General features: G+C 34.5%; 1 protein-coding gene across 9 annotated transcripts in view; it reads left to right on the plus strand.

Annotated features, from left to right (window-relative positions):
- The window catches only part of CCDC171 (coiled-coil domain containing 171), a 299,366-nt gene that overhangs the window by 140,583 nt on the left and 144,814 nt on the right, over positions 1 to 13,969 (plus strand). For 8 of the 9 annotated variants that reach the window (XR_002823592.1, XM_023728627.1, XM_023728629.1 and 5 more), the window contains 3 exons: positions 2,606 to 2,829; positions 3,317 to 3,499; positions 9,532 to 9,717. Coding sequence is in view for 8 of the 9 variants with exons in the window: in XM_023728627.1 (XP_023584395.1) it covers positions 2,606 to 2,829; positions 3,317 to 3,499; positions 9,532 to 9,717 (593 nt within the window). In the remaining variant the exon portion in view is untranslated. The remainder of the gene's footprint in view (positions 1 to 2,605; positions 2,830 to 3,316; positions 3,500 to 9,531; positions 9,718 to 13,969) is intronic. The other variant, XM_023728628.1, reaches the window with a different exon arrangement.

The following is a 13,969-nucleotide window of genomic DNA, read 5'->3' on the forward strand; positions in this document are numbered from 1 at the left end:
CTGTGTCATTATACAAATAATTCCACAGCTACGTCACTGGAGGTTTTATTGTTTCTTCATTTATTTCATATAGAATTAATTGCATTCTATACTGTATAATGTGAACTATATTGTAAAAACTTTTCTTACTCATTCGCATAAATTATTTAGTGCTCTTTCTGTAACTCATTGATAGTCAGCATTCAGGAACTTAGAGTATATGTCTCTTTCCCACTTCGTAAGAATTCAGAAGAATGCCTTGTGGAATTATGTTGTCAGTTCATTTCACCCTTCAGAGTGGTCAGTGTCTACACAAACACATTTCTGTGATATAGTAAAAAACCCCTATTCATTAAAATTGAGTTGTCATTATTTGCCTTTAAAGGCTTTTTACCTGTGAAAATTTTATTATTGTTATATTCCTGAAAATTTCCTAAAATGATGAATTTTTTATGTAGTTTATTTAAAAAGAATAACTTTTGACATTTCATAACAGTTACTGTTAATTAATTTCTCTTGGTATTATTGAATAGATTCATGTATTCAGGATTGTTGTAACTGCTATGGGAGTAAAAAGAAATATAATTAATCCAACAAACACTTAAAAAATATCCACATGTGCTAAGCTGGCACAGTGAAGATAAAAAAAGTATATACTAAAATGAAAAAGACATAGTTAAGGATTTGCCAAGCTAATTGGGAAAACACAGAATACATAAATTAGGTATTGGAATGATATATTAAAGGTTATAGACAATGTATATTTTACTGTTTGTTGATTCATTTAACAGCAACCTATTTAATGCATACTATAGTAATTCTTTAAGCTCGGTGTTCTGCACTATATGTTGATTGGTACAGCCTGTATTTTTATGCAGGTAATGCATGCCCTCTACGCTTGTTTGCCAACCACTCCCTCCCCCCACTGGGTATTTTCATAAGTGCTGCTATGCTAATTTTTTTACATGTTGCTGTAAAAAAATTAGCAGAATGCAGTTTTGAAAATAACCGCACAGGGGGAGGAAGGAGCAGTTGGAAAACAGATGTAGAAGGCACATGTTATTTGCATAAAATATAGTAAAACTGCTAAGTTTTTTTACTTCATGATTTACTTAAGGAATATGATTGTTAACAAAAGGGTTATGTTGTTGTCGTCAGTTGCCGTTGAGTTGATTGTGACTCATGGTGACCCCATGGGTGACCCCATGTGTGCAGAGTAGAACTGCTCCATAGGGTTTTCAAGGCTGTGACCTTTTGAAAGCAGATCACCAGGCCTGTCTTCCAAGGTGCCACTTGGTGAGTTTGAACTGCCAACCGTTTGGCCAGTAGTCGAGCACTTAACTGTTTGTGCCACCCAGGGACCCCTAAAGGACTGTGTATTTTAATTATTATTATTTTTTTGTATGCCTCTGCCCATGGGATTCTCAGTGAGTATGTTTATGATGAGTAGTGTTTAAAATTAAACTTTATTATGTTATATTTTTACAACTCAATGCATCAATAACTGATAGCAATAAATTTTAAATAGAGGATATTATATGTTTATCCAATTAATAATTTCTATTTTATGTATAACTCCTAGTAGTGTGGGTTTCAAATTCTGACTGCTGCATAAATTTTAAAATTTGCCTTTCTTTTATACATTGAGGAATAAAGGAAATGGAACAAAACTCAAATTTTAGAACAGAAGGCCTCTATGAGAAGGTTCTTTATGACACAGAAAACCACTGATGGACCACCATCTATGTTGCTGTTTAGTGTTAAACCATATGTATTCTCACAATTATAAAATGTTTTTTCTGTTGGCCAAATTTGCTTTTTGTGCTTATGATGTAAAGAAAGATTTAAATTAACAGCAGAAGCTCTTGAAATGTAAAATGGTATACTACTGAATTTAAATAATCTCTCCATACTTGTCATTTTACACGAATAGTATCATAAGACAAGTAATGACAGATTAAGACCAGCCTAGCAGAGGGAAAACTAAATTACATGACTTTTATTAAGGCATAAATAAACCTATTAACTGTTATCTGGAATACCAGTTAGTAGAAAGAGCACTGACAATTTTATTTATCAACATTAAACATAATTATTAATTACAGACCTGATGAATCTAGCAGTAAGCAGGCCATGTTGGATATGCTGGGACCTTAAGTCCATTATATGAGAAGGATGATTACCGAAATCCTGTTGGGAAATAAGTAATTGTAGTTGTAAAATTTTAATTGCCTCGGACTAAGGCAAATTATATTTTCTTGTCTGAGACTATAAATAGTATGGCATTAAGGTAACAGGTTTCAGTAGTAGTAAACAGAAAATGAATTTATGTTAGGTTCTAAAACAAAGAAAAGCGTGATGAATTTTTAGCGGGATAGTGTTCAGGGTGAATGATTTACTGTTAATACATGCAGACTTTCGTTACATAGATTGTTTAGTAGGTGAGCCATTTTCTGAATTCCTTTATTCATAGTGAAAATTAATGTGGTGGGGGACATTTTTGAATGAATTACCACAGGTGAATGGGAAATACATAATTCTTATTGTATTGTGATTGACATTGTTGTGAAATGAGCAAGAGATGATTCACATTTTTGTCCATCTTTTTTTAAAATTTTCTTTAAAGATCCAAATTCCAGAATTTGTGGACATTTACTCATAGGTGCAGCCAAGAATTCTTTTGCAAAACTCATGGATAAAATTAGCCTGGCGATGGAGAGTATACCTCTGCACAGCAGGAGCATTACATATATAGAAAAAGATTCCCTGGTTCAGAGGTTGGCCCGCGGACTTCATAAAGTAAACACGCTGGCCCTGAAATACGGTCTGCGTAGTCACGTGCCCATTATGGTATGTGTGCAGTTTCATGTAATAGTGACCTCAGGACTTACCAATGAAATTTTGACTCGAACTTATTTGTAATTTAAGTTAGTTGTACACAAATGTATTTAGATTTCCTTTAGATTTTAAGAAAACTTTTAATAAAATAAAAGCACTTCCAAATAAACATCTAAAATATCAAAATACAAAAGTTCTGGCATTAGATCTGAATTTACTGTTCTTTCTAAGGAAACTGCAAAAGAATTACATGCAGTATAAACAACTGTCAAGTCAATTTTCTAGCCGTTTAGATTATTTCTTTTATTTAGTTGTTCATTTCATAGGAGTCAAATTATTGTCTCATAAAGAAATAAAACTTATCTCTGAGTTTCGGTAATAGCGCATATTGTTTTCTGTATAACCTAAGTTACATTTAATTTGGAAGAATGATCATTGCTATCAATTTATTAATGAATCTGTAGTTACTGTATATAATATTGTCTTTGCTTACCAACAGAAAAGCACAACATCATTACAGAAGCAAATATTTGGATTTACACAAAGACTGCACGCAGCCGAAGTGGAGCGCCGCTCACTGCGCTTAGAGGTCACAGAATTCAAACGAAATGTGGGTGAAATGAAAAAGGAACTTGACAAAGCCCAGAGTCTCCAGATGCAATTAAATGAATTTAAGCAGTCCGTGAGTATATTTGACTTATGAAAATATAGCTTTGATGAGCACTTCTGTGTTTGCATGTATATGTGTATATATATATCTATAGTTACATATTATATATATATTTTTTTCCTTCAGCTTTTAATTTATACTGTTTTTTTCAAAATAATTCAAAGTCCTTTAAGAGAATTTCTTTTTTCTTCAGAATACTTTCCTTGTGAAATGCTTCTAATTGAGGAACCTTATGTTTGGAGCAGGGAGTGGGATCTTCTTTCTTCTCTCCTTGTATACCTACTCCTCACTTATCCACATGATTAGGTTCCAAACACCAGGGCGTTATGCGGAAAATGGGCGTGATGCAAAATACTTGCTATTTCCGGCCCTGGCCTCCCTCCTCCTCAGCCCCAACTCTCCCAGCTGGGCACCCACAGCCCCTCTATACATATACGGGGGTCCTGGTGGGCACAGGCTCGCTCTTGCTCCGCTTGTGGGAATCTGAATCCATGCTGCAGGCAGCTGGCCAGGTGTCCGCAGCCACCTGGTGTCCTCAACTGCCTGGCGTCCCAGCTTGGGCTTGCTGTACATTTAGTGCAGGAAGCAGGGCAGCGTGGACTAGGCAGTATGCAGAGGTGACCCCCACCCCATCCCGCTGCCTGACTCCTGGCACCTGCTGGCCGGCTAACCCAGAAAGAGCTGGGAGGTGGGAGAGGAGGCGTGATCCAGAGCGTCAGGTACCCTATGGATTCCAGACTGGGGTTAAACACCACAGGGGTGATACTGCCTGCTGGACGAGCTGTGCTCCAGGAGGGTGTTAATGCGCAAAACTAGTCGGACAGTAGATTTCTTACCATTGTCATAAATGTGAAATGTCAGATAAGGAACAAGACAGTCTATAAGTGAGGAGTAGGTGTGTTGAATATTTTGAATAAGTGAGGTTATTTAGTATGAAATCAAGTTGCTTTTCCAAAGAACTGTTCAATTTGTCTAACTTTCATTAAGGATTTATCTGTATTATTTTAAAAGGCAGAGGATAACTAAAAAAAGAAAGGCTATATGCCAAATAGCATTAGATCAAGATCAAAATGTGTGAATGTATGAAGCACAGTAAAATGTAGCTGTACATATTCTGGACCCCTGGTGGCACAGTGGTTAAGAGTTCAGCTGCTAACCAAAGGATTGGCAGTTCGAATCCACCAGCCGCTCCTCGGAAACCCGATGGGACAGTTCTGCTCTGTCCTGTAGGGTCGCTATGAGTCAGAATCGACTCAGTGGCAACAGATTTTTTATACATATTCTATTTGCAATTGGATTAGTTATTAACATTGCTGTTCTTAATGTTGTTGTAGGAACCAGGGAGTCAGAAGTTTATACTAAGACTTCAAACCTGTATACAAGACATGACAGCTAATATAAATATGAATACAACATTTGTTTTCTTAAACGTAACAGTGAGCTACATTTTAGCTCCCTCTGCTGTGAGGATACTCAAGTTTTACAAGTTTAACTTTAGTTTAAACATACTTTTAAATGCATCTTTTGGTTAATTTGGAATTTGCATTCAAAACGTTTGTGATAATAATGGCAGTGGCAGGTTTAATTTTTAATCCTATGATTATGCAAATTGCTAATGTTAATTATTATTTTAAATAGCAGTACCTTCAGAAGGTAAAGAGTTCCTGTAAATTAGACAAGTAATTGTTAATTATCCTTCTACTTAGAGATAAACAATAGTTATTTTTTCCAGTGAAGGTCTAAAGACACCACAGTTTTTCCCCCACTTTCTTAGTTTTTTTGCCCAGAGATGGAAAATTTATGAGCTGTTTAAACATTTTTATCTCTGATTATAAAAGTAATATATGATAGATATAGATTAAAAATACAAATAGTATAAAGTTTAGATCACTATAATCTTACAGCCCAGAACCAATCACTATTGAAATGTGGATACATTCATTCTGTACATTTTTCTTCAGATGTAGTTTAGAATAATTCTGTATGTGCAATTTGCATCCTGCTACTTTTTAAATTGAAAATACTGTATTTTCCCATATCATTAATTATGAAAAACATTTTAGTTAGACAAATAATATTCTGTCATATGAATGTACCAAAATTTATATGACTGTTCTCGTATTCATTGACATTTAGTTTGTTTCAAATTATTTTTGCCATTATAAGTAAACTGTAAAGAGCTGTTTGTACTTTTAAAAGCCAGTTAGTTCTCTTAGTATGTCTCTGCCTCCTTTTGACCTGCATCCTAGCATGTACACAAATTAAAAGTGGGATCTGAGATGGTCTGCCAAGATGGAAAGAGACAGCCATGGATCCGATTTTGAGATTTAGAATGTAGTTAGCTTGGAAATAGAGGTTTGGATAATAGTTGCTTTCTTGAAAATTGGAAGATGCTTTACACATGTTGCATCCTGGAATATCTATGAAGAATTCTAAGTATTCTACAAAATTTGATTTTCCTAGTCCATAGTTTAAGAATTAGGAAAACAAGCTAACATCTTATCTTGGATTAGTTTGGAAGTAATGACTCAATTTCTAGAATCTAGAGAAAAGGAAGTGTTTGAAAGAAGGTGCTGGAAGGTGACAGAATATTCTGCTAAGGGCTTTGGTTGAATAACTGGCTTGCAGTAAAAGCTAAGGATGTATTCCAGAAAGTGTTCAGTATGAAATGCTTCTACTGTTGTTGTTGTTAGGTGCCGTCGAGTTGGTTCCAACTCATGGCGACCCTACATATGACAGAATGAAACACTGCCTGATCCTGCACCATCCTCACAATCGTTATGCTTGATCCCATTGTTGCAGCCACTGTGTCAATCCATCTCGTTGCGGGTCTTCCTCTTTTTTGCTGACCCTCTACTTTACCAAGCATGACGTCCTTCTCCAGGTATTGATCCCTCCTGAAACATGTCCAAAGTATATGAGATGAAGTCTCACCATCCTTGCTTCTAAGGAGCATTCTGACTGTACTTCTTCCAAGACAGATTTCGTTCCTTCTTTTGGCAGCCTAGGGTATATTCAATGTTCTTCACCAACACCATAATTCAAAGGTGCCAATTCTTCTTCAGTCTTCCTTATTCATTGTCCAGCTTTCTCATGCATATGAGGCGATTGAAAACACCATAGCTTGGGTCAGATGCACTTTGGTCTTCAAGATGACATCTTTGCTTTTTAACACTTTCAAAAGGTCTTTTGCAGTAGATTTTCCCAATGCAATGCATCTTTTGATTTCTTGACCACTGCTTGCATGGGTGTTGATTGTAGATCCAAGTAAAATGAAATCCTTGACAACTTCATTCTTTTCTCTGTTTATCATGATGTTGCTTACTGGTCCAGTTGTGTGGATTTTTGTTTTTTTTATGTTGAGGTGTATCCATTCTGAAGGCTGTACTCTTTGATCTTCCTCAGTAAGTGCTTCAAGTGCTCTTCACTTTCAGCAAGCAAGGTTGTGTCATCTGCATAACACAGGTTGTTAATGAGTCTTCCTCTGATCCTGATGCCCCTTTCTTCTTCATATAGTGCAGCTTCTTGGAAGTACAGAAATAAAAATAGGATTAGTTGAATTAATAACTGAGAGAATGAGAGATGTAATTTTTATATTTTGGCATATGACCATAAGTTATAATAATTACAGTGATGATTTCTAACATTTATTGACCATGTATCAGGAACTGACCTTAAGCACTTTACAGGCTTATAATTATCCTGATTTAACAGATGAGGAATCTGAGACACAGAACAGCTAAATAACTTGCCCAAAGTCACAGAGTAAGCGGAAATGACAAGATTTGAACTGAAGTAGTCTCGCTTCAGAACTCATATTTTTAATCACTTCATTGTAGTGATTAATGTATATATCTGGCTGTGTTAACATAAGAGTATTAAAAAATAATAGATTGAAAAAAGACAGTGTTTTCCTCTTAAAAAAATTGGGGAGTCTGTTTGCAACCATTCATCTTTCAGTGATTTTAGATAAAGTATGTAGTAGAAAATAAAACAGCTACTTTATAGTTGATCTAAAACTACAGCATAAAGGAAAACACCCTACTGGCCAAAAGCTACTCAGTTCTTCCATTGTTTTGGAATACCATATTCACCATTGACAACTGTTCTTTAACAGCTAACTTCCATATCATAATGGTTTTTTAACTCCTTATAAATGCTTTCATATACCATCTCTTTCTTATTCTATATTACTGTCTTCTAAAATTAGCTACATTTTCATGTAAAGGAAACATTTTGTAGGAGTAGGAAGGGCACACAAATTTTGTTAAAATAAAGGAAGTTCTGCTAGATGGTGGGGATCTTGATTTATAGAGGTCAAGAGGATTGCGAAGAGCAGAATGGTCTGGTGGCAATGGGTGGTAATTAAAAAAAAAACAACAAACAACAGATAGAAGAGGTACAAAAATATGTTGTTCTCGAGACTCAGAAGAATACTATGGTATTCTATGGTGTTAGGGAATAGAGGGATGTTAAGCAGTAGAAATGGAGCTTAAGTGTGGAAAGGAGACTGTTAAAGCTGATGTTATAAAAGTGAGGGGTTTGGTTTTTTAATAGACAATGTTGAGAGTGAGGCAACTCTTATTAAGAAGGAGTACAAAGAGGGTGTTCTGTAAAATCTAAACACTATACAAGTATCGATGATTAGCATATCTCTACTAGGTGATTCTCAGGAAATGAGGCTACTTTCATGTGCGCCTGGTGATCATTCTCATTACTTTATATTATCTTAAGAAAATCATTATGCATCTATTTTTAGGCTGTACTGTTGCCTTTTAAGATTTCATCCATGTTGAGAAATATGTGATAAATACCCTCGAAAAGATAAGTAATAGTAAAAAATAACAATTGCTTCAAGGAGGTAGCAGGCAAGGTATCTGATGCCAAAATAAAATGGAGTCCTTACGTATTATACATAATATAGAAAGACCTATATAACAAATTTATCTTTCAACTTATTCCAGCAAAAGTTTTTCTTTCTAGATGAATTTGAGTGCATGTTATTATTGGCCTTGAGGAAACTATAATTCGATACCCTCCTATTTGTCTCATTTGTCAGAAAACTCAGAGATAAAGTCTTCATTCGACGGCAGTAACTTACACTTTCCAGATGCCTAGAAGCAATAGGATTTTTATTCTGCTCTTTCACCCTCAGATCCCTTAAAAATTTTAAACCAACTTGCCTTATATTTGTGGTTAATTGCATTAACCCACCTTAGATTCTTCTTAGAAATAGAAACATTACAAATCCTAAATAGATAGATATATACTTAGTATGATGAAGTGGCCTGCATAGTTCTCTGTTAGCTTTCCACATACATTTCTCATGTTGCCTACATTTTGTGAAACATTGCTGTTCTTTCTTCTTCAAGATCAAGACATCTCTCATTGTTTGTTGTAATTAATTTTCATTTGTTTAAATGTTTTAAACAGGAGATAATACATGTGCGTCCTGTCTTGGATGCCACACTTCTTAAGGGATAGCTCCCAATCTAGAACTGTCATTAGTTATGGCAGACCAGAGTGCTCTCCTTTCTAAAGCAGTCGTAATATTGAAAAAAACCATATTGTATATTTTGGTACAATATGGTTATTATGTTATTGGCAGATTTTATATATGAATTCTTTAGTTCAGCCAATATCTATTAAGAACGTGCTGAGTTCCAGACTCTTTTCTGTGTGTTGGGTGAACAAGCTAAATGAGGTCTCTGCTTAGTGGCATTCACATCCTTCTATGTGTGTGGTGATGGGAGGGTGTGGACAGAAAATGAAAAAGTGAACATCTATATGAGATGAATATAGATAATAATAATGACTGTAAAGACAACAAAGCAGGTTGATATGATAGTGTGAATAATGATGGGAATGAGGGAGGTATGACTTAAGAAATTAAGAAAAACAAATTGTATTTTTTTTGTCACGTTATCAGACACTTAGGAATGTTTGCATTATATTCTTTATGTTAGCAAATACAATTCTGAAGAGGTAATGATACAACAGTGCAGTTAACTTATAACTGAGTAATTACTTTTTCCTTTTTTCAGAAATTGATCACCCATGAGAAGTTTGAAAGTGCCTGCGAAGAACTGAATAATGCATTACTTCGGGAACAGCAGGCACAGATGCTATTGAATGAACAGGCACAACAACTGCAAGAGTTGAATTATAGACTTGAATTGCACTCCAGTGAGGAAGCTGACAAAAACCAAACTCTTGGAGAAGCTGTTAAGGTAGGAGAGCATTCCTTGCATAAGGGTCTGTTTCTTCTATATGTGATTCTTTGAAGAAGTGATGTATATCTACTGAATGGAGACTAGATTCCAAGACGTGGCATTTTATTTCATAAAAGCTGATAAGGATGGAATGAAACATGGTTATGAGACATCAATTAAAAGCGTACATTCACATATATTAAAAATGTAAAATTAGGCTTTACTTGTTGGTTAAAAACAAAGTGGCAATTTCTCCAGTAATAATTTTTGTATTCATTCCTTTTTTTTTCCTTGATTCTCCCACCCTTTAGTTCTTTTCCTTTTCTTATTTTATTCCCTCTGGACATTGAAACTCTAGGTATCTTTTGGATATTGGAAGAGGTAGGGTCTGGGTCTATTTAGTTCTAACATAAGTTTATGTGTGTATGATAGGGAAGGAGGTTTGGTTAAGAAGAATTTGTTTTCCCAGCCATACGTTTGTGGGTATTTAGAAAGCAGCAGAGAAGTTACAATAAATATAGTAGTTATCATTTTGAAACTTTCATTAATGAATTTAAGAGTATGACACCTTTGGGAAATGTTGACTGCAAAGTACAATAGAATTCTAGTTTATGATTATGATACTGTGGATTTTCCACTAGTATGGTTATATACACTGGAATAAAACAACTAAATCCAGGAAAACCAAACTGATATAATGTCTATTTTGAGTATCAGCCCTAATACAGTGAATCAACACAGAGTTAGCATATAATTTATTATATTACTAATATATATTTATTCTAATAGCTGAAAATAATAAAAATAAAATTAATAAATGATTGAGAGCTTACTGTTTGCCATTTTGTTAAATACAAAGTTATCTCATGTAGTCTTCCCAAAAATGCTATGGGATTATTCCCATTTTATAGATGACAAATCTGAAATACAGAGAGATGAAACAGCTTGAACAACCATTAGTAAGTATCAGATTCACATCTGCCTTCCTAATGACCACGCTATAGATACTATTTATTGACAGCGTACATGTGCCAGGCTCTATGCTACAGTCTCTACACAAATTATCTTATTTCATTCTTAAATTAACCCCATGAGATAGGTTACTGTTAGTATTTTCGTTGCTTTTTTGAGCAAACTGAGGCTTAGAGACAGTTCAGTTGGCTTGCCCAGGGTTTCCTGGCCTGTAAATGTTGAAACAGGGATTTAGTTTTAGAGAAATTAGAAAACACTGAAAACTAAAAGGAGAAAATACAGATGAATTTAATGAAGAAAGTATAGATGACCTTAAAGGTGAAGAAACCCCCCATCATCCAAATATAAACACTATTAACATTTTAGGTATTTTTTTTAGATATGTGTATTAAGTTCAACCATTTGAAATTCCTGTTTTTGTAAGTCAAAACAGACAAATGTCAACAATTTCATATAGCTCAGCCTAATATAGATATAGTTTTTCTTCTATAAATGCGTACATAATTATATACTGTTTTATAACTTGTTCGTGTAACTTAATTATAGGTTATAAAAATTTTTATTTGTCAACTGCTATGGTACTATAATATCAATCTTTTTTCTTTTTTTGGTGTTTTAATACAAGTAATGAATATTCATTGTGGAAAAATAAGAAATGTAGATTAAAAATTAAAATAATTTTAAATTACATCTCCAAGACAAATCTACTGTTAAAATTTTGACATATACATTCCAGACTTTATATTTTGAAAATATAGAAGTATAACCAAATATAAGTTAATAAAAATACAATCATACTATGCATATTGTTTTCTTACTTTTTAAAAACATCCTGTCAAGATGTTAGTAAATATGGCAATATCATAGTTGTTAGTAGACAGTGGAATTCCTTTGTTTGAGTGTACCATAATTTCTTCTTATTGAATATTTAGATTGATTCTAGTTTTGTGTGTGTGTGTGTGTGTGTGTGTGTTTTCATTTGATTTTTTTTCTTTGCTATTATAACTAATTCTAAGGAGACCTGGTGGTGCAGTGGTTAAGCACCTGACTGCTTACTGAAAGGTCTGCAGTTGGAACTCGCCAGCTGCTCCACTGGAGAAAGATGTGGCCGTCTACTTCTGTAAAGATTAAAACCTTGGAAACCCTATGGGGCAGTTCTGCTCTGTCCTATAAAGTTACTATGAGTTGGAATTGACTCAGCAGCATTGGGTTTATAAGTAATTCTATGATAAATATCCATGTAGCTAAATCTTTATAGACATATCCATAATTACTTCCTCAGGATAAATTCCTAGAAGAGGAATTACTAGGCCAAAAGCCACGTGCATTTCAAAAGTATATATATAATCATGTGGCCTACAAAAAGTTTTCACCAGTTATATTTTCTCCTAAAATATGAGAGAATTGTAGTTTTTTCCCAAACTTGGCTATTATTATTTTAAGTCTTTGCCAATTTGATGGATGTGTCATTGTTACTTTAATTTGTATTACTTTGATTACTAGTCAAGCTGAACATTTAAAAAAATATATTGGTCATTAAAAGACTTTTTATGCTTCGTGTCCCATTAGTAGATAATGTAACTATGCTTTGAAAAAGCATACAACTGTGTCATTCTGGCCTTTTTCTCTAATGGTTTGTACTTTGTGTTTAGGTATGGTATCTTCCAGAAGATGTAGGGCTGTTCATATTAATTTCTTAAAAATGACAGTAGCTTAAATATTGTTGTCAGGAGTGGAGAATTGTTTAATTACTATCTCTTAATTAGAACTAGCAGGTGGTAATTAAAAAATGGTCTCTCGTGGGAGGCAGCATGGTTCACTGCAAAAAGCACTGGCCTTGGAACAAGTTTTCTTGAATTCAAATCCCAGTTCTGTCACTTGAGCAAATTACTTAACCTCTCTGAGCCTCAGTTTCCTCTTCTGCAAAAATAGAGATAATGATAATTAAGTTACAGGATTTTTATGAGAATTAATTAAGATACTGTTTGAAAAGCAAGTATATGCTTGATAAGTATTCTTTTGTGTTTCCCAATGATACTTTAAAAAAAAAATAGCTATTTTTTAAACTGAGTCCTGCATATAACTTCTTTAAAAAAAAGTTAATCATTTTTTATTCTTTATAAAAATGAGATCATGAATAGAAAATATGTAGACTACAGTAGAGACAAGTTAACCATTACTTGTTGTCTGACAACAATTACTGTTCACATTTTGGGAGTTTTGTTTTTAATCACTTTTCTGTATCTCCTAGCTTTTATAAATCACACCTTGGTCTAGATGCTCACAAGGGGCTTCCCATTATAATACAGCAAGATCTTGGATAAAAAACTTCCTGAATCCAGAACACATTAATAAATAAAGGAAATCTCCAAGGACAAAAACATAACGCAGACAAACTCCAGTGAGCTGAAAACAAAGTTAGTACTGTGAACAGATGCTGGGTTTGCTCTGGAGACAAATACCAACATCACTGCTGGGAGCAGGAGACTAAGATTTGGGCCACACCAGCAGGCAGGGGGTTGAACCTGAGATTCCTACATTAAGGAATTGCTTAATAACCTGAAAGGGATAATCCCAGGTCCTGGCAGAAGCAAATGCAGAATCCTCTCTAGAAGAAATCTTGCCTAATTTAGTCCTTCAGAATCCCCTTAGATTAAGATCAGCCAAGTAACTGGCACATGAATAGGTAGATATATATATATTTTTAATTTTTTTATATTGTACTTTACACAAAGGTTTACAGAAGAAATAGTTTCTCATTAAACAGTCGGTATACATATTGTTTTATGACATTGGTTAACAACCCCATGACAATGTCAACACTCCCTTCTCGACCTTGGAGGACTTTTTTTTTTTTTGGTGAAAATATTCATAGCCAAAGATACAGAATTTCAAAAATTTCTACATGTACAATTCAGTGACGTCAATTACATCCTTCCAGTTTTGCTGCCATTTTCACTATCCCTTTCCAAAGTATTCTATCACCATTGTCTTCAAGTCACTGCCCCCTAGGCTTCCCATCAAACCTTTTGAGTTGCTGTTGTCAATTGGATCTCACATAGATAATTCTTTTTTTTGTACTTTAGATGAAGGTTTACAGAACAAATAGTTTCTCATTAAACAGTACACATATTGTCCTATGACAATGGTTAACAATCCTATGACATGTCAACACTGTCCCTTCTCAACCTTGGGTTCCCTATCACCAGCTTTCCTGTCCCCTCCTGCCTTCTAGTCCTTGTCCCTGGGCTGCTATGCTTCATTAGTCACATTTTGTTTTATGGGGCTGTCCAATCCC

Source organism: Trichechus manatus, unplaced genomic scaffold (assembly GCF_000243295.1).
Source record: "Trichechus manatus latirostris isolate Lorelei unplaced genomic scaffold, TriManLat1.0 scaffold00025, whole genome shotgun sequence".
NCBI lineage: Eukaryota > Metazoa > Chordata > Mammalia > Sirenia > Trichechidae > Trichechus > Trichechus manatus.